General features: G+C 46.1%; 1 protein-coding gene across 1 annotated transcript; it reads right to left on the bottom strand.

Annotated features, from left to right (window-relative positions):
• Window positions 1-14,560: 14,560 nt before the first annotated feature.
• On the bottom strand, window positions 14,561-19,721 carry LOC123061957 (lysM domain receptor-like kinase 3). The gene is made up of 11 exons (XM_044485249.1): window positions 18,920-19,721; window positions 17,935-18,009; window positions 17,329-17,628; window positions 16,645-16,790; window positions 16,469-16,558; window positions 16,262-16,367; window positions 15,793-15,944; window positions 15,612-15,709; window positions 15,369-15,519; window positions 15,130-15,237; window positions 14,561-15,008 (listed from the first exon to the last, which is right to left on the bottom strand). The coding sequence occupies exons 1-11, from the start codon at window positions 19,542-19,544 to the stop codon at window positions 14,844-14,846; spliced, it is 2,016 nt and encodes a 671-aa protein (XP_044341184.1). The 5' UTR covers window positions 19,545-19,721; the 3' UTR covers window positions 14,561-14,843.
• Window positions 19,722-26,819: the final 7,098 nt, after the last annotated feature.

Raw genomic sequence — 26,819 nt, 5'->3', positions numbered from 1 at the left:
AATGTAGTTTCATAGGAGTATAAAAGTGCAGACAATGTGATTCTCAGAGAAGAAACTATGAGTTTCAGTTTCAGATAAGAAACTCCAAGTTCAATTTCAGATAAGAAACTGCAACTTTCATAGGCAGAGCATTTATATTAACATGGCTTTTTCAAACAGTGTTAACATCATGCTGGAAGTTTTATTCATGGTCGAAACTGGAACTACCAGGCAGTTAACATCATGCTGATCAACATTCATGCATAGCACATCTTCATATGATGCATAGTCAAAAAGATATGCTATTCTCAAAATGCCCACACAATATCGAGTGTGCGAAAAATAGAGAAAACGAGGGACGAAGTTTTGGCAAGTGTAGGACGTGGTGTGCGTAGATGACAATTGGGACCCACATGTCAATAAAAGCATAAGCAAAAAATTTGGAGATATTTTCTCCGCACAGGTGGAATCGAACCCGGTCGGAACAGCTGTCCGGTAGTGTCACTCGGCTACTGCGCTAGTTTAGTTGTTTCGTTACTAATAAGGCACTTCCTCAGGTTGTCGTATCTCCTCCCGCGCCTCTGTGCGCTCGCCGCGACGCCGCTGTCTGCCGTTGTGAACATGCTGAACAAACTAGAGGAATATGGAGAGGACTGTACGTGGAGAGGCGGACAGTCAGCACCCACCAGGTACGCAAGCAAGTGCCTCATTGAAAAAATACTTCCTCCTAATGCTATACTGACGTTGGGGCCCATGGGTTTGTCAAAATAGTTACATTTTTTAGGTGCTACAACGTAGTTACTACAGGAGATAAATTCACAACGAAGTTGGGGAGCTGGCAGGTATCATTTATTATCACTGGGGCAGCTAGTATCACCTGGGTTTTGGGCTGCCCTGTCTAGACTTTCTTTTTTAACATGCGCAGCCCACGACCTCGGATGGGAGGTCCATAAGGTTGTTTGTATTTTCTTGAGGACCGTCATGTATCGACCGGCCTATGGACCTCCCATCCGAGGTTTTATTTTTCCTGAAACATCGGCAGCCCAATTTATGTATTTTTTTTTAAGAAAACGCAGAGATCTGTTCTATTTTTCTATATAAGAATAGGAACGCCTGGTCCAACTTATGTTTCCCTTCTAACTATATTATATATATTTAAATTATTTTATATGCTATAATATATTATTGTTATTGTCATCATATATTTAACAGATACTTACATATGTAAGAAAACAATATCCCACATCTTCTTAACTTATAAAAATAATTTCTTAACAATAAAATCCTGGATTTTTTTGGCAACGAAAATCCTGGTGATTGTGTACAAAAGCTTGGTAAGATTTAAGAACCAATGTAATAATAAATCGCTTATTATTTAAATATATATATATATATATATATATATATATATAACAAAATGCTCCGCCCCTGTTTATTTTTTGATAACATTGATGTGCCCACCCTAACATTATAACTAGAATCAACCCAGCAAAATCATGTATTTTGAGAAAGTGCAAATGGCCTGTAATTTTTTAGGAAAAACATAAATGGGCCTCATGGACACTACATTATTTGCTCACCCAGCCCAGCTAATGGACTGTAATTCAAAAAAAAAGATCAAATGGACTGTAAATTCTACCCAACAAAAAAAAGTTTGTAAATTCTGAAAAAATGGGTTGAATACGTGCCACATTTTTGGAGGCTGAAATGTGGGCCAATAGGCCAAAGCCAATGCAAGTCGTTGTAAACTTAGTCAACAAATGATTCTTACATCGTTAGCCGTTGGATTTACATCCAACGACCGGCATCCATCTTCAATCTCTTGTCTTCTTCCTCCAGCGCCGCCAGGACCACCTACTCCCGCCTCCTGCTGCTAGTAGCTCTGCTTAGCACGCTTCGCTGTGAAGCGCTACTCCACCGTTGGCTAGGCCATCCCTCCACCCCTGCACACCTCCTGTTCTTCTCCACTGACTGCCGAACCACACTGCACCAGAACAAGTTAACCCTCGTACACCTCTCCGTCTGCGAATCTACTCCCGCGTCTTCCCATCTCCGGCTCGTTGCTGTCTGGGGCCTCGCCGTCATCCACCACCTTGGATGCGCTCGGCGCGGAGTGGTCAATGTGGTCAACGAACGACACCATCAGAAGTAGACTGTGCGTGGAGAGGCTGACAGCTGGGTCCACGTCCGCACGCAAGGAAATGCCTCCTTATTACGCGCAAAATAATGATTCCTCCACCTGACGGCTGGGACCCACCGGAAGGGCCTCTGTATTTTGCGAAAAATGTTCCCACCGCTGACAGGTCGGACGCACCAGATATATCTTCACATGCAAGGAAGTGCCTCCTTGTTACGCACAAAAAAATGAATACCCCCTGCTAGTTGGGACCCACCTTGGTGGGAGGCTGACTTGTGGGCCTACTAAGTTGACGGGGACGGAGTGCTTTGTCGACTTAGTCAATATGAACGATTCTAGCTCCAGTGACCGTACGATGTCCATCCAACGGCCGTAGTGCTTCTTCAACCTCTGGTCTTGTTGCTCCAGCCACCCAAAGCAGCGCCGGTCGTGTCGCATGCTCCTGCCTCCCGTGGCCGGCTGTGCTGCCATGGAGGCCTCACCGCCCCCTACTATTCCCACCGCTGGCCAGGCCATCCCTCTACTCACCCACGCCCCTTGTTATTCTGCGGCGACGGCAACCTCACACCGCAGCGAACCAGTGAACCCTCGTACTCCTCTACGTGTGGGCATCCACTGCCCGTCTTCCCCGGCTCCGCGTCGTCCCCTTCCTAGGCCTCACTGCCGTCCACCGCCATGGTGCTCTCGACACGGAGTGGTCAACGTGCTCAAGGAACGGCTTCCATCGGACGTGGACTATACGTGGAGAGGCTGACAGCTGGGTCCACAGCCGCAGCAAGGAAGTGCCTCCTTATTATGCGCAAAATAATTATTCCTCCACTTGACTGCGGGGACCCACCGGACGGGCCACCGTATTTCACGAAAAAAACGTTTCCCCCTGACTGCTGGGACCCACCAGCTACATCTTCGCATGCAAGGAAGTGCGTCCGAACAAAAAAACAAAAATGATTCGCCCCCCTGACTGCTGGGACCCACCAGCTACATCTTCGCATGCAAGGAAGTGCCTGACAGTCGGGACCCACCTGGTCTAAGCATACATAGCGTTGTCATTCTGGTCGCTGACGTGTACGTACATATTGGTCGATGTAGAGGCACGCACGTGTCGTAGTAGAGGCGCGCACGTAGCATGTACACGTATGTACAGCGGCCAGGGTGCTAGAAAGTAAATGCGGCCACGTACGTACATACGGGCGGGGTCTTGAGCGACTACTCGCACGTACGTACGGCTAGGGCTCGTGTACATGGCTGGGTGGGAACGGAGAAACATCGTCGTCATCGTGTTCATGGGGAGCCAACCGGCTGGGTCGGAACAGAATGTGTCATCGTGTTCATCGGGAGGGCTTGGACAGAACAACCAATGGAAACGAGGCCTAGCGCACCGCGGAACGGAGGAAACGACCTTGTGTTCGACCGGCCATGTTCGAAACGGGATTCTATTCATCGGGAGGGGTCTGGCGTGCCGCAAAACGGAGGAAACGGACCTCCTACGGTCGAAACGGGGGTCCTGTTGATCGGGAGGGGTGTGGCGTACCGCAAACTGGAGGAAACGAACTTGTGTTGGAGCGCTACGGTCGAAACGGGGGTCCTGTTCATCGGGAGGGGTGTGGCATACCGCAAAACGGGACTCCACGGGATACTGTTCATCTCCACCGTCGACCCCCTCCAGCCTCCACGGGCTACTATTCATCCACCATCGACCTCCTCCAGCCTCCACCTGTGACTGTTCATCCACGGGCTCTAGTTCATCCAGCCTCCACCGCGCGCTACTCCATCGGCTACTGTTCAACCAGCCCTCTCCATGGGCTCCTATTCAACCACCCCTCCATGGGCTACTGTTCATCCAGCCCTCCACTATCTACTGTTCATCCTGCCCTCCACGGGGTGGTCCTGTTCATCCTGCCCTCCACGGGGTCATGTTCATCCAGCCCCAACCGGCTCGATCGATCGAGGTCATGTTCATCCAGAGGCAACACCACGGGGTCCTGTTCATCCACCCCCACCGGGAACTGTTCATCCAAACCTCCCAGCACGCTCACTGTTCATCCAGAGGCAGCATCGATCGGCTTCAGTTAGCAGCAGTAGCGAAGGAATCACTCGATCGGGTTCAGTTAATAGCTCTCGATCGATCGCTTGGGTTCAGTAACGCGTAGCCTGCAGTGCAATCGCTCGGGATCAGTTAGAGCCCAACGCCTCGCTTGGGTTCAGTTAGAGCCCAACGCCTCGCACCCATGCGCGTGCGTGTATGAGAGAAACGCGCATCGCTCGGCCCCGACCACCCACCGTAACCGGGAACACCTTGATATTTTCCTCGCCCTCGCTTCTACCATGGTTTTTTCCGTCATGGATGGCCCAAAGAATGTCATGCAGCTACGTCTCCGGCCCGCCCAGGACGACAAGCCCATTTTCTAGCATGATTTTTTGTCATAGAAGTAGGACCCCACCACATCTATGATGATACCGGGTTTTGTCACAATTATCGTCATAGAAGTGTCATAGGTATGACAGGAAAAAAATCGTTCGGCCCAAAATGTCACGGATGTGTCTTTTTTGTAGTGTGTAGCCACGTCGGCCCTAGTCAGCGGGTAGGTGGAGGGCACTGTTGCCTTGTCCGGATGACCAGAGGCATGGGCGGGGTACGGTGGTGTTGATCATTAGCTGGCGGAGACTCGTCCCATCATACGGATGGGATGGGACGGCCGCTGACCCTTGGCCGGGTTTGGAGAACACGCCAAGGGCGGTGCTGGCTTGCTAGAGAAGTCTTGAGCTTGGTTGTTGAGGCCGAGTCGAGGAGCCTGGCCGGGTCGGCCTGCTTGGCCGGGTTGAGCGACCTGGCCGAGTCAAGCAACTTGGCCAAGGTCGGGCCGGATTGAGGGGCGATGCAGGCCCCATTGTTTTGAAAAGGATCCGGGTTCCATTGCCTGCCTGGGGTTCATCCCCCGACAGCCCCCCTCCATAGATTTTCACCTTGGTCATATCGTTGTAGAGCTTAGGCGAAGCCCTACGCCGGTAACTTCATCATCACCGTCACCACACCGTCGTGCTGACAAAACTCTCCCTAGACCTTAGCTGGATCTAGAGTTCGTGGACGTCACTGAGTTGAACGTGTGCAGATTGTGGAGGTGTCGTAGCTTTGGTACTAGGATCGGTTGGATCGTGAAGACGTACGACTACATCAACTGCGTTGTCATAATGCTTCCTCTTTTGGTGTACGATGGTACGTAGACATACTCTTCCCCTCTTGTTGCTATGCATCACCTAGATGGATCTTGCGTGTGCATAGGATTTTTTTTGAAATTACTGCGTTCCCCAATAGTGGCATCCGAGCCAGGTCTATGCGTAGATGTTATATGCATGAGTACAACACAAAGGAGTTGTTGGCATGAGTATATACATATTGCTTGCCGTCACTAGTTGATTCTTGATTCAGCATTATTGTTGGATGAAGTGGCTCAGACGACATTACGCGTACGCTTACGCGAGACTGGTTCTACCGACATGCTTTGCACACAGGTGGCTAGTGGGTGTCTGTTTCTCCAACTTTATTTGAATTGGTTTCAATGAACAGGGTTCTTTCTGAAGATCAAAAAGCAATCACTATACTATGTTGTGGTTTTGATGCGTAGGTAAGAACGGTTCTTGCTAGAAGCCCGTAGCATCCACGTAAAACTTGCAACAACAAAGTAGAGGACGTCTAACTTGTTTTTGCAGGGCATATTGTGATGTGATATGGTCAAGACATGATTATATAAATTGTTGTATGAGATGATCATGTTTTGTAACACAGTTATCGGCAACTGGCAGGAGCCATATGGTTGTCGCTTTATTGTATGAAATGCAATCGCCATGTAATTGCTTTACTTTATCACTAAGCGGTAGCGATAGTCGTAGAAGCAATAGTTGGCGAGATGACAAGATGCTACGATGGAGATCAAGGTGTCAAGCCGGTGGCGATGGTGATCGTGACGATGCTTCGGAGATGGAGATCAAAGGCACAAGATGATGATGGCCATATCATATCACTTATATTTGATTGCATGTGATGTCTTTATGCATCTTATTTTGCTTAGTTTGGCGGTAGCATTATAAGATGATCTCTCACTAAATTTCAAGATATAAGTGTTCTCCTTGAGTATGCACCGTTGCTACAGTTCGTCGTGCCGAGACACCACGTGATGATTGGGTGTGATAAGCTCTACGTTCACATACAACAGGTGCAAGTCAGTTTTGCACATGCAGAATAATCGGGTCAAACTTGGCGAGCCTAGCATATGCAGATATGGCCTCGGAACACTGAGACCGAAAGGTCGAGCGTGAATCATATAGTAGATATGATCAACATAGTGATGTTCACCATTGAAAACTACTCCATCTCACGTGATGATCGTACATGGTTTAGTTGATATGGATCACGTGATCACTTAGATGATTGGAGGGATGTCTATCTAAGTGGGAGTTCTTAAATAATATGATTAATTGAACTTTAATTTATCATGAACTTAGTACCTGATAGTATTTTGCATGTCTATGTTATTGTAGATAGATGGCCCGTGTTGTTGTTTCGTTGAATTTTAATGCGTTCCTAGAGAAAGCAAAGTTGAAAGATGATGGTAGCAATTACATGAACTGGATCCGTAACTTGAGGATTATCCTCATTGCTGTAGAGAAGAATTACATCCTGGAAGCACCGCTAGGTGACAAACCTGCTGCAGGAGCAACGCCAGATGTTATGAACGTCTGGCAGAGCAAAGCTGATGACTACTTGATAGTTCAGTGTGCCATGCTTTACGGCTTAGAACTGGGACTTCAATGATGTTTTGAACGTCATGGAGCATATGACATGTTCCAGGAGTTGAAGTTAATATTTCAAGAAAATTCCCGGATTGAGAGATATGAAGTCTTCAATAAGTTCTACAACTGCAAGATGGAGGAGAATAGTTATGTCAGTGAACATATACTCGGAATGTCTGGGTACCACAACCACTTGACTCAACTAGGAGTTCATCTTCTTGATTATAATGTCATTGACAGAGTTCTTCAATCATTGCCACCAAGCTACAAGAGCTTCGTGATGAACTATAATATTTAAAGGATGGACAAGATGATTCCCGAGCTCTTCGCAATGCTAAAGGCTGCGGAGGTAGAAATCAAGAAGGAGAATCAAGTGTTGATGGTCAACAAGACCACCAGTTTCAAGAAAAAGGGTAAAGGGAAGATGGGGAACTTCAAGAAGAACGGCAAGCAAGTTGCTGCTCAAGTGAAGAAGCCAAAGTATGGACCTAAGCCTGAGACTGAGTGCTTCTACTGCAAAGGGACTGGTCACTGGAAGTGGAACTACCCCAAGTATTTGGTGGAGAAGAAGGATGGCAAAGTGAAAGTTATATTTGATATACATGTTATTGATGTGTACCTTACTAATGCTAGCAGTAGCGCCTGGGTATTTGATACTGGTTCTGTTACTAATATTTGCAACTCGAAACATTGGCTACAGATTAAGCGAAGATTGGCTAAGGACGAGGTGACGATGCGCGTGGGAAATGGTTTCAAAGTTGATGTGATCGCCGTCGGCACGCTACCTCTACATCTACATTCGGGATTAGTATTAGACCTGAATAATTGTTATTTGGTGCCAGTGCTAAGCATGAACATTATATCCGGATCTTGTTTGATGCGAGACGGATATTCATTTAAATCAGAGAATAATGGTTGTTCCATTTATATGAGTAATATCTTTTATGGTCATGCACCCTTGATGAGTGGTCTATTTTTACTAAATCTCGATAGTAGTGATACACATATTCATAGTATTGAAGCCAAAAGACATAAGTTTAATAATGATAGTGCAACTTATTTGTGACACTGCCGTTTAGGTCATATTGGTGTAAAACGCATGAAGAAACTCCATGTTGATGGACTTTTGGAATCACTTGATGCTTGCGAACCATGCCTCATGGGCAAGATGACTAAGACTCCGTTCTCCGGAACAATGGAACGAGCAACATACTTATTGGAAATAATACATACTGATGTATGCGGTCCGATGAGTGTTGATGCTCGTGGCGGGTATCGTTATTTTCTGACCTTCACTGATGATTTGAGCAGATATGGGTATATCTACCTGATGAAACATAAGTCTGAAACATTTGAAAAGTTCAAAGAATTTCATATTGAAGTGGAAAATCATCGTAACAAGAAAATTAAGTTTCTGCGATCTGATCATGGAGGTGAACATTTGAGTTATGAGTTTGGTCTTCATTTGAAACAATGCGGAATAGTTTCGCAACTCACGCCACCTGGAACACCACAGCGTAATGGTGTGTCTGAACGTCGTAACCGCACTTTATTAGATATGGTGCGATCTATGATGTCTCTTACTGATTTACCGCTATCATTTTGGGTTATGATTTAGAGACAGCTGCATTCACGTTAAATAGGGCACCATCGAAATCCGTTGATATGACACCTTATGAATTGTGGTTTGGCAAGAAACCCAAGTTGTCATTTCTTAAAGTTTGGGGTTGCGATGCTTATGTGAAGAAGCTTCAACCTGATAAGCTCGAACTCAAATCATAGAAATGTGTCTTCATAGGATACCCAAAGGAGACTGTTGGGTACATCTTCTATCACAGATCTGAAGGCAAGATATTCGTTGCTAAGAATGGATCCTTTCTAGAGAAGGAGTTTCTCTCGAAAGAAGTGAGTGGGAGGAAAGTAGAACTTGATGAGATAAATGTACCTGCTCCCTTATTGGAAAGTAGTTCATCACAGAAATCAGTTCCAGTGATTCCTACACCAGTAAGTGAGGAAGCTAATGATGATGATCATGAAACTTCTGATCAAGTTACTACCGAACCTCATAGGTCAACCAGAGTAAGATCCGCACCAGAGTGGTATGGTAATCCTATTCTGGAGGTCATGTTACTTGACCATGACGAACCTATGAACTATGAGGAAGCGATGATGAGCCCAGATTCCGCAAAATGGCTTGAGGCCATGAAATCTGAGATGGGATCCATCTATGAGAACAAAGTGTGCACTTTGGTTGACTTGCCCGATGATCGGCAAGCCATAGAGAATAAATGGATCTTCAAGAAGAAGACTGACGCTGACGGTAATGTTACTTTCTACAAAGCTCGACTTGTTGTAAAAGGTTTTCGACAAGTTCAAGGAGTTGACTATGATGAGACCTTCTCACCCATAGCGATGCTTAAGTCTGTTTGAATCATGTTAGCAATTGCCATATTTTATGATTATAAAATTTGGCAAATGGATTCCTTAATAGATATCTTAAAGAAGAGTTGTATATGATGCAACCAGAAGGTTTTGTCGATCCAAAAGGTGCTAATAAAGTGTGCAAGCTCCAGCGATCCATTTATGTACTGGTGCAAGCCTCTCGGAGTTGGAATATACGCTTTGATGCTGTGATCAAAGCATATGGTTTTATACAGACTGTTGGAGAAGTCTGTATTTACAAAAAAGTGAGTGGAAACTCTGTAGCATTTCTGATATTATATGTAGATGACATATTGTTGATCGGAAATGATACTGAATTTCTGAATAGCATAAAAGGATACTTGAATAAGAACTTTTCAATGAAAGACCCCAGTGAAGCTGAATAGCATAAAGTTTTGAAGAAGTTCAAAATGGATCAAGCAAAGAAAGGGTTCTTGCCTGTGTTAGAAGGTGTGAAGTTGAGTCAGACTCAATGCCTGACCACTGCAGAAGATAGAGAGAAAATGAAAGTCATTCCCTATGCTTTAGCCATAGGTTCTATCATGTATGCAATGCTGTGTACCAGACCTGATGTGTGCCTTGCTATTAATTTAGCAGGGAGGTACCAAAGTAATCCAGGAGTAGATCACTGGACAGCGGTTAAGAACATCCAGAAATACCTGAAACGGACTAAGGATATGTTTCTCATTTATGGAGGTGACGAAGAGCTCGTCGTAAACGGTTACGTCAATGCAAGCTTTGACACTGATCCGGATGACTCTAAGTCTCAAACCGGATACATATTTTCATTGAATGGTGGAGATGTCAGTTGGTGTAGTTCCAAGCAGAGCATCGTGGCAGGATCTACGTGTGAAGTGGAGTACATAGCTGCTTAGGAAGCAGCAAATGAAGGAGTCTGGATGAAGGAGTTCATATCCGATCTAGGTGTCATACCTAGTGCATCGGGTCTGATGAAAATCTTTTGGGACAATACTGGTGCAATTGCCTTGGCAAAGGAATCCAGATTTCACAAGAGAACCAAGCACATCAAGAAATGCTTCAATTCCATCCGCGATCAAGTCAATGAGGGAGACATAGAGATTTGCAAGATACATACAGATCTGAATGTTGCAGACCCGTTGACTAAGCCTCTCTCACGAGCAAAACATGATCAGCACCAAGACTCCATGGGTGTAAGAATCATTACTGTGCAATTTAGATTATTGACTCTAGTGCAAGTGGGAGATTGAAGGAAATATGCCCTAAAGGCAATAATAAAGTTGTTATTTATATTTCCTTATATCATGATAAATGTTTATTATTCATGCTAGAATTGTATTAACCGGAAACTTAGTACATGTGTGCATACATAGACAAACAGAGTGTCACTAGTATGCATCTACTTTACTAGCTCGTTAATCAAAGATGGTTAAGTTTCCTAGCCATGGACAAGAGTTGTCATTTGATGAACGGGATCACATCATTAGAGAATGATGTGACTGACTTAACCCATCCGTTAGCTTAGCACGATGATTGTTTAGTTTGTTGCTAGTGCTTTCTTCATCACTTATACATGTTACTATGACTATGAGATTATGCAACTCCCAAATACCGGAGGAACACTTAGTGTGCTATAAAATGTCACAACGTAATTGGGTGACTATAAAGATGCTCTACAGATGTCTCCAATGGTGTTTGTTGATTTGGCATAGATCGAAATTAGGATTTGTTACTCTGTGTATCGAAGAGGTATCTTTGGGCCCTCTCGGTAATGCACATCACTATAAGCCTTGCAAGCAATGTGACTAATGCGTTAGTTACGAGATGTTGCATTACGGAACGAGTAAAGAGACTTGCCGGTAATGAGATTGAACTAGGTATTGAGATACCGACGATCAAATCTTGGGCAAGTAGCATACCGATGACAAAGGGAACAACGTATGTTGTTATGCGGTTTGACCGATAAAGATCTTCATAGAATATGTAGGAACCAATATGAGCATCCAGGTTCCGCTATTGGTTATTGGCCGGAAATGAGTCTCGGTCATGTCTACATAGTTCTCGAACCCGTAGGGTCCGCACGCTTAACGTTCGGTGATGATTGGTATTATGAGTTTATGTGTTTTGATGTACCGAAGGTAGTTAGGAGTCCCGGATATGATCACGGACATGACGAGGAGTCTCGAAATGGCCGAGACATAAAGATCGATATATTGAAAGGCTATTTTTGAACATCGGAATGGTTCCGGGTGAGTTCGGGCATTTACTGGAGTACCGGGGAGTTACTGGAACCCCCCGGGGAGACATTGGGCCTTAATGGGCCTTCGTGGGAGAGAGGAGGAGGCGTCCAAGGTGCCCCCCCAAGCCCAATCTGAATTGGGATGGGGGCCGGCCCCCCTTTCCTTCTCCCTCTCTCCTCCTTCCTTCTTCTCCTACTCCAACTAGGGAAAGGGGAATCACCCTCTCCTCCTCCACTCCTTTATATACGGGGGAGGGGGCACCCCATAGACACACAAATTGATTGTTTAGCCGTGTGCGGTGCCCCTTCCATAGATTTCCACCTCGGTCATATCGTTGTAGAGCTTAGGCGAAGCCCTACGTCGGTAACTTCATCATCACCGTCATCACGCCGTCGTGCTGACGAAACTCTCCCTCGACCTCAGCTGGATCTAGAGTTCGTGGGACGTCACCGAGCTGAACGTGTGCAGATCACGGAGGTGTCGTAGCTTCGGTACTAGGATCGGTTGGATCGTGAAGACGTACGACTACATCAACCGCGTTGTCATAACGCTTCCGCTTTCGGTCTACGAGGGTACGTAGACATACTCTTCTCCTCTCGTTGCTATGCATCACCTAGATGGATCTTGCGTGTGCGTAGGAATTTTTTTGAAATTACCGCGTTCCCTAACAGGACTAATGGGCCGTGGAGATACAAGACAGAAGACTTTCCCCGTGTCCGGATGGGACTCTCCTTGGCGTGGAAGGCAAGCTTAGCGTGCAGATATGAAGATTTCTTTCTCTGTAAACCGACTATGTACAAACCCTAGCCCCCTCCGGTGTCTATATAAACCAGAGGGTTTAGTCCGTAGAGGCAATCATAATCATATAGGTTAGACATCTAGGGTTTAGCCATTACGATCTCGTGATAGATCAACTCTTGTAACCACTATACTTATCAAAGTCAATCAAGCAGGACGTAGGGTGTTACCTCCATCAAGAGGGCCCAAACCTGGGTAAACATCGTGTCCTCTGTCTCCTGTTACCATCGATCCTTAGACGCACAGTTCGGGACCCCCTACTCAAGATCTGCCGGTTTTGACACCGACAACGGGGGCGGGAGGCAGTGTGGCGCAGGAGGGCGAGAGGGAGTTTTACTCGATCGCAGCATGAAGGAGTATATTTAGAAAAATCTTGAGGGGCATAGGGAGTTGGGGTAAAAAATTATACTCCGTTAATGATTTGAGAATCGGCTAAGTCCATCGTAAGAGAGTAAACCAAAAAATTTACTGCCTTATGACCATATTAGGGATAGGTTAGAAATGCCCTTAGCCGCACTGAATCTCGCACTGTTGTTTGGCTGCGTTCTGGCGCTGCTGATGTCACTATGTTGTGTAGGACAGACTATGTACCACCTTAATTGAGCAATGAAATCTTTTCCCCCCGCAAAAAGGAAAAAAGAGATCAGGCACGAGACCTACCTATGGCAATCCATAACTTGTTGTGTTTGCCTTCGTTCCGGCAGAGATAGCCGAGTTCATCGATCCAAGAAGCTAGCCTTTCACCTGTGCGTGACGACATGCTTTCAGCTAGACGTGCGTTCAGTATTCCCACGCAAGATCAGTCAAGCAGCTAGTGTGCTTGCTTTTTTGAACTAGCTTTGCACCTACGTGTGCAGCCCTCCTGTGATTTGTTTTAGCGTTCTAAAACCAACAGAACAGGGGCACCGGAGAAAAAAAAAAGTGAAAATTTTGGTAATATACTAGTGCCAAAGGTAGTATTGTCATTTCAAACGCCATTTGACACTAGCAGCTCAAAAAGCTGACGGAGATGTTATATCTTCTACTCTTATAAAAAAGAAGTTGGTAATGATGATGTGCCTCCCATCCTGCAATAGAAACCATCCGATCTATATCTAACGGATAGAAAAGAAACTACGATAATTATACAAAAAGTTATCCGCACCCTCTTCACATTTGCAGATAAGGCCTTCCCTCAACGCACGGGCATCTTGCTAGTTAGGAATAAAATTTAGAGTCGATGTTAGATAAGGAAGAAATATTTTGTCGGTGTTAAATAAGAAAATTCAATTTTAAGGTAGTGTTAAATAAGAGATTATTTCTTTAATGGAGACCGCTAAACGTCGACGGGTCAATCCGCATAGCAACCTGGGGGAGGGGGGGCGTCCGGACGTGGTAGGCGGATAAATAGTGTGTTCATTTTAGAGGATAGCATCGAAGATGCCATAAACATAGGCATCCCAGGCCCTCCGCCGGTAGACTGCCCGTCTCCTCTCTGTCGATGGAGCTGTGCATGAACCATGAAGGCCCCGATCTATCAATTGGAAGTTGTAATTTTCTCATCTCAGGGCACTAGGTAGGTCTCCAATTGCGCGCCACTTCGATCTTCCAGTGATGGCGGCGGCGGTGTAGCACCAAACGTACGCAGCCCCCATCCCCAAAGGCAGTCTTAGCTTTATTGCAACTCTGTCGACGGAATACTCGATGGAATGTGATTCCTTTCCTTCAAAAATCACTACACTGTGAGACCTTTTTGGTGCCTAACTTTTCCAACTCAGAACAAGAATCACCATTACAACCGCTCTCAGCCAACTCGTTAAAGCAGGGGGCTGATTTTACGAATGTCACACACATAGATACTACACATCACTGAAAAGAATGGGGCAGCAAACCGGAAGGTGATCGGCTGCCATCACTATAAACAAAAGAAACAACTAGCGCAAAATTGCTTGCACAACCGTTGCATAGCTTCTCGAGTGGTGAAAGTTGGGATTGTTAGATTCTCCATTCCCAACGGCAGTGCACCAGTGGCAGTGACTAATCTGACTGAAGAAAGAGTGAAGGCCTACTCTATATAAGAGCTTTGACACCAAGTTGATGGCACGAAGATGTATCTCAATATTCACTTCCTTGGATGGAAGCTAGTCACTGTTGGGCAACACCAGGTACGGCCGAGGGTCACATTCTATTTGAATCAATAGGCAGACATTTTTCCATAAGAGAGAAGACAAGCAGTAAGCAGGAGCGATTCAGCACAGCAAGCGAAGTAACACCGGAAGAAGCGCTCAGGTATACATGCATAGTTACATTCTGTACGACCAACCACGAAATATCTATCTCACTGTGCTCGATACTCTCAGCTTGCTCGACTGGACAGGGGGCCAGTGAAATTTAGGACAACAATATGCATGGGAGAATACCCTCTAGCAGATCATAGGAAGGAGAACACACGAAGAGCACGGAGCAGCAAGCAAGCAAAGCCAGCTTTGCAGGATGGGTCATCACCTCCCGGCAACAAGACCACTGAACACCTGGCTGTTCCCACCCAGCGTCGCCTCCCACTCGATGGACGAAAGCAGTATCTGCGACAGGGTGATCACTGCCTGCTTCATGTCCGGCCGTAGAACAGGATCTTCATCGGCGCATTGTTTCGCGAGCATAGCCATCTTTACAAGGGAAAGATAATTTAGAGCGCCGAGAGCGACAGATTTATCTTTGAAGCAAAGGTGATGTGAAATGTGCAGGCAAAAGGCTATCTAGTGTTGTTTAGTGGCCAACTGGACATACCTGGTATATGCAGTCATGAGGATACAGATCCATCAGATTAGGGTCAATGCAGTCTTTCAAGCTCCCCACACACGTTGGATCGTGGCAATTCCTTAGTGCAGTCAACATCTGCCCAGTCAAACCACAGAGATCTTTTGGACTCAAAAGTGTAAAAAGGAGTCGACGAAATACCATGTAAACCTTCCAAACCTACAAGCTGTAGATTCGATGAATGCTTGTGTACAAGTTAGAGAACTTACAACTGATGCCAAGGAACGCCTTTCAGAGTTTGAACTTGCACCAACTGCGCCGGCCTTTGTAATCGCCTCCTTTCCAGATATCAACTCAAAAAGTACGACCCCGAAAGCATAAACATCGCATTTCGCAGTTGCCAGGCCGTCCCGCAGGTATCTACAAGAACAACGAAATATGGCCAGATATCAAAACTACAGTCATTTTTTTTTTCTTAAACCAGAGCCAGCCGACCAGCAAGGCGTGCTTACTCTGGGGCCAAATAACCAAAAGTACCCACAACTTTGGTAACAGAAGCCTCTGCATCATTGGACCTTACTCCCAGTTTTGCAAGACCGAAATCTGAAATCTACAGCCACAGAAAATGTAGTTCTTTGTCAGACTATAAACTGGTAGAACTGATGAAAGAAAAATGTGAAATCAACAATTAACCTTCGCTCTGAAAGAACCATCAAGCAAGATGTTACTTGATTTGATGTCCCTATGAACATAATGATCTTTTGTATGCTCATGAATGTACTCCAGTCCTCTAGCAGCATCAAGAGCAATTTGGACCCTATAAATCCAAGAAAGTGGTGTGTAACCTGGAAGATTAAATAAATATCAATCAATAATGATAACTGTGTGGGAAAAAGTATAAATAAGGCTACAGAAACAAATTAGCTTAAGAAATTAGCAGTAAAAACCAAGCTAAACAGTCCTCAAGCAGTAAGCTTGCAGAAGTTATTTGAAGGTAAAATGCAATGTCAAAGGTGCTGGAACCAGTACATGTGAAAGGTTGCACAGTTAAACGCCAAAGGTAGGGGTTACACATTAGTAAATTTATAGATACCTTATGAAGAAGTCACAATATCTAAGGTTAAGAAACCTTACATAAAAAAAGTACCAGACAACAGTATACCTTTGCTTTGAGGATCATGAAGATGGTTTTTGAGTGAACCTTTTTGAGAGTATTCATAAACCAGGAACAGCTCGTCCTTACTTGCTGCATAGCCAATCAACTCTACCTTTGACAAAACATGGGTCACAAATGAAAGTCTAAATATAACAAAGATATTTAATATATAATCTAGATTGAGCATTTTGTGAGAATTATAAAATGACATACCAGACTAGCATGATGAACCTTACAAAGAACTTTCATCTCTACTATGAATTCTTTAGTATTAGTTGATGTCATTCTCTTTATCGCGACCTCCTGTAAATATCACTTGTTATTGGCAAGGTATGTCATAGGACCAGTATTCCATAAAAATGGTCAGCTTCGAGCCTCGGATCCCAGACCTGATCTCGAAGAACCCCATAGTAGACAGAGCCATATGTACCATGTCCCAGCAGATTTGCATCAGAAAAAAGATCGGTCGATGCAAGTATTTCTTCATATGTAAACACAATAGGCTTTTCCCTATCAAACACGTCTACTACCATACCTGCAATAGAGATAAACTCGTAAGTCAGAATAGCTTATGCACGGTAGGAGCAAACGGAAATAAAAGTAATCTAAATTAGCCCGTGATAGCAATAGCTTGTCATGCCAAGTTATTAAAATGGTATTAATTGTGAACTTCTATCCCAACATTCTAGTTTTTTGGAGTCTTATTTGGACAGAGTACTTGGGCACAGGTTCTCATTTGTATTTGGCTACTTGAAGCCATGCGTGACTGAACAGGTAATGAAAGTTGTGTGCTTGCTTAACCACTGTAGGACAGGTCTTAGATGATGCAAATGAAAATCCTGAAACAGATGTTCTATGAAGTCTTTCAGGTTAACACGACTCCATCAGGGACTTAAGTTGCGCGTCACTACATTACCAATAGTATTCTGTCACTCCTAAAATACAACTTCTATAAACTATCTTCCATTTAGTGTCACCAAATATATCCACACGATATGAACTTTGTGAAACCCATGTTCCGGAAGTGTTATAATGATGAGAGTCCAAGTATGGTTAACAGAAGGTGTGCTGACCTTTTGGAACATTGATATGATGATCCCCGCCACCCTTTCTTGATTGCTTCTCATTGCCAAATTGGCAGCAGAAATATCTTCCAGAACCATAACAAAAACTACCACTCTTAAGTAGTTGAAAATTACGAGGCATAGGCTGGTTTGGACTCTTTCTCTGGTTATTTGAACCTTGGTGATTGTAGTGGAAGGATTTGCACATCAGAAGTGCAAGGAGAGCAATAGCAATCAAAGCAAGTGCAACTCCCATGCCCCCAATAACCCATCCATAAGGGAATTTTGCTGAATGATGATCTGATATATCTGCATTTGTACGTCATAGAATACTTGGGTTAGTTTTATTACAATAAGAAAAATGTTGATTGGAATACTCCTAATTACCAAATTTTACATATTAAACTTGCATAATTTTTTTGACATTTTTAATGTCAATACTTGAAGAGAACTATAGCAGCCTTATAATGACATGAATAATGTGCTGAAAAATTGAAATAGAAAGATCAACTATATGAGGGCACAAGTATTGCAAATGAACATCAATACTAATATTGATCGAGAAATATTGAGATAAGCTACTCAAAACATTAAGGAATGAATTATATCAAGTACCTGGCAAAGTATTTTGAATGGGTGCTGGTGCAGGAACGAGGGCAGAAGACATTGCAGCATAAGGCTGGCCAGGAACTGCATGTTATATACACAAAGTAAGTAAAAACAGATTGAAGCAGATATTTTCCATGATAAAATTAATTAAAAAATTCCTTTAAAAAATTGCATTACACTGTAGAGGAGAGGAAGGTAAATTCATTACATCTGTAATCTGATACAGTGATACTTGCCTTTTGTAAGAGTTGTTTCCACTGAACAAAAAAAATTGATCACACGATTTTTGTTACACGGAAATAACTCAGAAATAAAATCACCATTGTACATCTTTTATGCAGCATATGTAGAAGACAATGTTTGTGTTACCCGCGAAAAAAAAAGACAATGTGTGTGATCATGTGACTTTTATCATTCCACGGAACTCTGATCCTACATACCTAGTTTTCTTTATAGTGAAATAAAAAAGAACAGTAAGAAAGTTGATGATACCAAATATGACTCTAATTATTTCAAGAGGAGGAAAATAATACTACTAAATGTATATAACAGTAAATAAACTTAAGTCTGCAGAATTAGAAAAATAAGTGGGAGGCATATGCTGGCTGAAAACATCGATATTGCCTCGTACAATTCAAGGTCAACATCGAGAAGGAAATCAACTGTGCACGCCCAGTTCTAGCTGTTCTATTTGACCTCGCCAGAGAACACACGAGTGTATAGAATATTCACTGTCAGAAATATCTGTCTTGGCACAAAACAATCTAACTTCTTCATGAAACAGTTGACAATTCAGCGCAGACACAAGAAATATGCAGCCTCTGTTCGCACGCACAGACTCATAATCGAAAGAATCGGAAAACATTATAGATCAATTAATTAGAGAAACATGCTTGCAACTACTACACGACAAGCCGACAGAAGTTGAAGGAACTGTAAATATGTCAAATAGTATAAGCTTTTGATCAAAGATCACTGAACATTGGCTCACCCGAGTTGAGTGGGATGTAGTACACCTTCCCCGTGCTGATGGGGTCGGGTCCGGGCATGCCGTTGGCGGCCTCAATGGCGTCCATGCTTGCCCCAAACCTACTCGACAGCGATTCCACAGTGTCGCCGTCGGCGCCAACGTAGCTGAGAAGGTAGTTCCAGGGGCCGGACGAGCAGCCGCAGATCAGGTGCAGTGCCACCACGGCGCCGGGGCGCGGCGGCCGCTGAAGCGCCCCGCCCGGCGGCGGAACGGCAAGGCCAGCGTACGCCGCGACCGCCACTTGGGCCGCGGTGGCGTTGAGGGGCACTGCGGAGGGGACGGTGTAGGTGGTGTTGGCGAGGTAAGTGCGGGAGGCGAGGCACGAGCAGTTCTTGCGCACGAAGGCGTAGCCCGGGCTGGCGGCGGGGTCGGAGGTGAGGTCGGCGGGCGAGGCGTCGAACATGGACTGGAGCACGCTGGCGTTGCCGGCCGCCGGGAAGGCGAGGAATGCCGTGCAGACGCGGGACAGCTCGGAGCAGGCGAGCGGCGACGAGGTGGCGTTCCCGGGGGCGGTGTCGACGGCGGCGCCCCCGCCGGAGCAGGCGAGGGCCAGGAGGAGGAGGAGGAGGCGGCGACGGGGAGGCATTGGGCCGGTTGGCTAGGGTTGGGGGCTCGAGGTGGCGAGATGGAGGTGGTGGGAGTGGGGCATGGAGGTGGCAGTGGCGAGCAGAGCTCTGGATGCTTCGCGTGGTCGGGTCACCCACGCGCACTTTGCGGGGCGGCGCTGTAGCAAGAGGACACGGGAAGAGGAAGAGAAACAAGCGTGGTCGCGGCGGGTAGATCACTGTTTTTATGCGAAATGGCCCGTAATGCCCCCACTTCACTCTCTGTGCCGTTGAGGTAGATTTGCTAAACTCAGAGCATCTCCAACGCGGACGTTTAAAATCCGGATCAAAGCCCATACATTTGTCTCAAATTCCGTGAATAGTACGCAAATCAGGAGGGGATTTCTGATTTGCGGGCATCCGGACACACTCCGGTCCCATTCAAAAACATCTCCCGTGCACGGGACCCCTCTCTCGCGACCGCACCTTCGCTCCCTGTGTCGCATTCATGTCGGCCCATAGCAAACACAGCCGGTCACTAGAGACTGGCATTGAAACGGAGTGTCCTCTGATAGCACCGCCCGTGCCTCGTCCCCGTCTTCATGAATGTTCAATGTCGAAGAGACATGACCGGACGGGATGAGACGGCTATCTACCGCATTCAAACTGGCTGTCCGTCCGTTGGAGATGTTTGCACTAATGAATCGAGTCCGAAGAACTTGACCTATGACAATTTGCTCCTATTTCACATTTTGTGCAACTCCATTACCCCAACCAACAAGGACAAGATCGAAGGAATTGTCCGAAATGCACTTCAGGCCGTCTCGATAGGAATTTGTTTTGACCTGTCGGACTTATTCATTCGGAACTGGGCATATGCTGCTAAAGCCCCTCAAGCCCTGAAACCTTATGCTCCATGGGTTCAGTGTGTTGTTGAGCAGATTACTGGGAAGCGATACTTTTGCCCCTATATCCCGAAGTCTTACATCCCTCCTGTTTGCGATACTCTTCGAATTATCAAGGACAATGACAAAGGCAAAGCTCCTGCTGTTCCTGAAGAGAATGCTCCAGCTAATGCACCAAAGGTTAAACAGACTGTTGTTGAAGTCCCGAAGGATGAAAATCCTTCATTGCGTGAGATCTGCCTTCGAACTCGGCAAACTTTGGAGAAGCATATCAAGCTAGATTGAAATGAGAAGGTTCATATGATGATCGAAATAATCAATAAGCAGAAGGCCAATGGAGGGTGTGCTGGTGGCGGACGAGGCAGGGGGCGTGCTTGTCGTGGAGGTCGGGCCCTGCCACCCTCACCGACCGTACAGACGTCGCCATGGCAGGAGCATTACAAGGCTCTGTACTACGCCACCAAGCAGCTGGGTAGGCAGTCCCTGGCATCCGCGGCCAGGCAAGTGCCCTTCATCATCGACGTCAACGCGACGCCGCTGCTTTTCTTGGAGTCTTCATCGACGCAGCTTGTTCAGTCGCAGGCACCGGGCAGGGAGCAGCCGGGTGTAACGCCCTCGATGCGGCTATAGCTCCTACGTGTCGAAGCACGACTTAGAGGCATAACCGCATTGAAAGCAATGTCACAAGAAAGGTAATCTTCACAACAACCCATGTAAATAGATAAAAGAGGAAAGGATACATAGTTGGCTTACACTCGCCACGTCACACAAATACATGAATAACATTACAATCATCCAATACACTCATGGTCCGACTACGGTACCAAAATAAAGATCAACCCCCACATGCGACAAAGTCCCCGATCACCCCAACTGGGCACCACCACTGATCATCTGGGAAAGACACATAGTAACGCCGAGAGTCTTCATCAAACTCCCACTTGAGCTCAAGCGCATCGTCTGGAGCGGTATCATCGGTCCCTGCATCTGGTTTTGGAAGTAATCTGTGAGTCACGGGGACTCAGCAATCTCGCACCCTCGCGATCAAGACTATTTAAGCTTATAGGTAAGACAAGGTATGGTGTGGAGCTGCAGCAAGCGACTAGCATATATGGTGGCTAACATACGCAAATGAGAGCGAGAAGAGAAGGCAAAAGCACGGTCGAACAACTATGACCAAGAAGTGATCCTAGAACAACCTACGTCAAACATTACTCCAACACCGTGTTCACTTCCCGGACTCCGCCGAGAAGAGAGCATCACGGTTACACACGCGGTTGATTCATTTTAATTAAGTTAAGTTTCAAGTTATCTATAACCGGACATTAACAAATTCCCATCTTCCCATAACCGCGGGCATGGCTTTCGAAAGTTCAAATCCCTACAGGGAAGTCCCAACTTAGCCCATCACAAACTCTCACGGTCAACGAAGATATTCCTTCTCCCAAGACATTCCGATCAAACTCGGCATCCCGGTTACAAGACATTCTCGACAATGGTAAAACAAGTCCAGCAACACCGCCCGAATGTGCCGACAAATCCCGATAGGAGCTGCACATATCTCGTTCTCAGGGCACACTCAGATAAGCAATCCGTACAACTAAAACCAACCCTCGAGTTTCCCCGAGGTGGCGCTGCAAGGGGCTCTAGTTTGGACCAACACTCAGAGGAGCACTGGCCCAGGGAGGGGGGGTTAAATAAAGATGACCCTTAGGCTCCGGAAACCCAAGGGAAAAAGAGGCTAGGTGGCAAAAGGTAAAACAAAGGTTGGGCATTGCTGGAGGAGTTTTATTCAAGGCGAACTGTCAAGGGGTTCCCATTATAACCCAACCGCGTAAGGAACGCAAAATCCGGGAACATAACACCGATATGACGAAAACTAGGGCGGCAAGAGTGGAATAAAACACCAGGCATAAGGCTGAGCCTTCCATCCTTTACCAAGTATATTGATGCATTAAGATAACAATATAATATGGTGATATCCCCACAATAAACATGTTCCAACAAGGAACGATCTCCAATCTTCACCTGTAACTAGCAACGCTATAAGAGGGGTTGAGCAAAGCGGTAACATAGTCAATCAACGGTTTGCTAGGACATGATGGGTTAGAGGTTTGACATGGCAATTTGGGAGGCATGATAAGCAAGTGATAGGTATCGTAGCATAGGCATAGCAAAAGAGCGAGCATCTGGCAAGCAAAGATAGAAGTGATTTCGAGGGTATGATCATCTTGCCAGCAAAGTTGTTAGAGTTGACTTGATCCTCGTAAGCGAACTCAACGGACTCCTCGTTCACGAACTCGTCTCTCGACTCTATCCAAACAAGAAGAACAAGCAAACGGAACACAATCAACCACGTGCAATGCTCAAACAACATGATGCAAACATGGTATGATATGCGGGATGCAGTATGCGATGCATATGCAGGATTTGACAAGGAATGATTGACCCTGGCCTCAACATGGAAATCCAAGGGTGCCACTGGAAAGGTGAGGTGATTTCGGTTGAAATCGATATAAAGATCACCGGAATCGGATGCACGGTTTGGAAATGGCAAGCAAAACAAATATGGCACCGGTCTGCGATAATCAGCAAGTGACCAACTAAATGCATTAAGTTAAATATGCTACAGCACTCAAACATGACAACAAAATATATGGCAGGGGTCCACTAATGATGCTTGACAAAAGATGAACACTGAGCTACGGCTAATTCATCCATTAACAGGTTCAAACAAGCATGGCAAAAGTGCAAATGACAACAAGTTTCAGACTTAGTGAAATTAACACAAGTCTGGAATTATCATCAGGAAGCACACTTTAGAGCATGAAAAACTACAAGCTACAGGAACTCAACATGGCAAAGCAAGGCATTGCATGAAGATACTCAAAGCACTTAACAAAAGTCCCTTAGTGACCTTGAGCCAAAAGGGATCAGAAAATATAATTGCAAGCATGTGAACATAGCAAAAATATAAACAGATTCAGACTTAGTGAAAAACTGGAGCATGCAAATCAGTTAACGAGTAGGCATGTTTACGAGCTCGATGCACTCACCACAGAGCATGGCATGACAAACTAAGCATACACCCATCAAGAATACATGGCATAGGAGCTAGACATGACAAGAACAATAACATAGCATGCACGGATCAATAGCAACATCCTCGGCAAAATCGCTAAACATGTCAACAATCTGCCAGGATTAATTTATAGCAAAAGTAGAGCTCGATTAACTCAAGCTAGGGTGCTCCATAATTGCAAATAAAGATATGGATGGATAGAGCACCACAATGTAAACAAAACATCATTACTGATCATCCTCAAAAGAGGCACGGATCACTAGGAAACAACATGAACATATGGCATAACAACAAAATCAGGATAAGGACTTAGTGAAATTCTAAGTCCTTGAAATCAGCATTACCGATTACGCTACTTTGCAAGCTTGTGCCAGTCACCACAAATATCACAAAAATACATGGCAAGCACCTCTGCAAGGATGGCATGGCATATAATAAACACATGTAGAGCTCAGGATCATAGCATGCACACATTAATCATGGCAAAAATGACAAAAGGCTATTTGCTGAAACAGATCAGATAAATTCCTCACATAGCCCTCTTCCAACAGCATTTCGGGCATCAAGATGAGCTCAATGAAAATGATGCAATGATATGAAATGATGTACTCGTCGAGACGAACATTTTGAAATGCTACACGCACAAATCAGAGCTACGGATGCAGAGATACGACATGATGAAGATAGCTAAAAATATCAGGAACTGGGGACTTAGAGAAAAACACAAGTCAACCTAGGGTTTCTCTCAGATCTGGATCCGGGCGGCACGGAGTTCGATGATCGTCGGAACAGTGCGTGGTCGCCGGAGTCGTAGAGGAAGCAGGGGCTCGCCGGCGCGCTCGTCGGTGCAGGGGAAGCTGCGGTGGCCGGCAACGACCGGCGTCAAGCGGCGGAAGAGGAGGCGGCGAACTGGGGCGGCGAGCGCCGGCGTCGAGGCGGCACGGTGGCTCGCCGGCGTCGAGGCGGAGGCGGCCGGCGACTGGGCGCCGCGGAGGAGGAGGAAGGCGGCGGCTCGGGTGCCCCAGGCGGCGCGGAGCTTCAGGCTCGCGGGGGCCCTACGTGGGCCGGGCGGGCCGCGCGCGGTGGTGGCCGGCGGGAGGACACGTGGCGGATCGCGGTAGGCGGCGGCGGTGGTGTCCGGCGCGTCCGGACGTGTCTGGCGCGCTGAGGACGGAAGGACTAGGGTTAGGGTAGGATTTGACCCGGAATTTTCGGGAGATGATCTATATATAGGGGTAGAGGAGGCTAGGAAGCTCCAAATAGAGTGCGGTTTTCGGCCACGCGATCGTGATCGAACTCTCTAGATGATGGAGAGGGTTTAGGTGGGTTTGGGCCAGTTTGGAGAGGTGTTGGGCTGCAACACACACGAGGCCTTTTCGGTCCCTCGGTTAACCGTTGGAGTATCAAACGAAGTCCAAATGGCACGAAACTTGACAGGTGGTCTATCGGTAGTAAACCAAGGCCGCATGACAAGTCTCGATCCAATCCGGAAATGTTTAACCCGCACACACGGAAAGAGGTAGAAAGGAGCACCGGGTGACATAGGAGCGCCGGAATGCAAAACGGATAATGGGGAAAATGCTCGGATGCATGAGACGAACACGTATGCAAATGCAATGCACATGATGACATGATATGAGATGCATGACAAAGACAACAACACATGGAGACAAAAACCCGACAATGACGAAATGAAATAACTTAGTGCCGGAAACGGCAAGAGTTGGGATACATATAAGGTAAATTACATCCGGGGTGTTACACCGGGTGCCTGCACCCTGTTCGCTGATATGCCTAAAGCGAGCGAGCCGATGTACGACATCGTGGATAGGGAGATGTTTGACATCATCCATGAGGGAGGCGGAGGAGGAGGTTGCTACAAGGACGCGCAGGTGGCTGACTTGGAGCCTACCCAGGCCGGCTCGTACTCCCAGCCAGGATCGCAGTACACCGGATCCGACACGTTCACCCACTCGGGCATGCAGCCGGGCTACACCCAGTCTTCCATATTCACTCAGCTGGCCACGGACACATAGTAGCAGGATGGGTCATCGGATAGCAGCGGGAGGAGGAGGACGGCGAGGACGATGATCCAGATGGATATGTCGCCGATCCAAATAAGAGGGTAGAGAAGAAGGCTTCAACATGCAGGAGGACGAGCTTGCAATGCATTGTTAGCCACTTGCCTCGATCCGATCCATGGCATGGAGCAAAAGGGCACAACTTTTGAGCCAACATTCACACTTCGGAGGACGCGCAGGTGCTCACCTTGAAGATGAAGGATTGAGATGAAGACGCTCGGATGATCGTGCAAGCCGTCTGTTTCAAGATGTTGCAGCGGCAGCTAGATGAGTTGGAGAGGGCAGACGCAATGGAGAAGGAGGAGGCGTTGGCCCACATGACGGTGACGGTAGATTGAGCGTGGAGGCTCAGATCACCGGTCCGGCAAGACAGAGAATCCAATTTCTAGCACGGACTACCGGACTGATATTTTTCTTTTGTGACCGAGCATGTAAATGAAGGAAATATTCCCTAGAGGCAATAATAAAGTTGTTATTTATATTTCCTTATATCATGATAAATGTTTATTATTCATGCTAGAATTGTATTAACCGAAAACTTAGTACATGTGTGAATACATAGACAAACAGAGTGTTGATGCGTCTCCAACGTATCTATAATTTTTTATTGTTCCATGCTATTATATTATATGTTTTGGATGGTAATGGGCTTTATTTTACACTTTTATATTATTTTTGGGACAAACCTATTAACCGGAGGCCCAGCCCAAAATGTTGTTTTCTTGCCTATTTGAGTGTTTCGAAGAAAAGGAATATCAAACAGAGTCCAAACGGAATGAAACCTTCGGGAGAGTTATTTTTGGAACGGAAGCAATCCAGAATACTTGCAGTAGATGTCAGGGAAGCTTCGAGGTGGCCACAAGGCAGGGAGGCGCGCCCTACCCCCTGGGCGCGCCCCCCACCCTCATGGGCCCCTCGTGGCTCCCCTGACTGACTTCTTTTGCCTATATATATCCATATACCCTAAAACATCGAAGAACAGAATAGATCGAGGGTTCCACCGCCAAAAGCCTCTGTAGCCACCAAAAACTAATCGGGACCCTGTTCCGGCACCCTGCCGGAGGGGGAATCCCTCACCGGTGGCCATCTTCATCATCTCGGCGCTCTCCATGACGAGGAGGGAGTAGTTCACCCTCGGGGCTGAGGATATGTATCAGTAGCTATGTGTTTGATCTCTCTCTCTCTCTCTCTCGTGTTCTTGAGATGGTATGATCTTGATGTATCGTGAGCTTTGCTATTATTGTTGGA

Source organism: Triticum aestivum, chromosome 3A (genome assembly GCF_018294505.1).
Source record: "Triticum aestivum cultivar Chinese Spring chromosome 3A, IWGSC CS RefSeq v2.1, whole genome shotgun sequence".
Lineage (NCBI taxonomy): Eukaryota > Viridiplantae > Streptophyta > Magnoliopsida > Poales > Poaceae > Triticum > Triticum aestivum.
The sequence above is the reverse complement of the archived record's forward strand: the minus strand, read 5'-3'. Positions and strand labels throughout refer to the sequence as shown.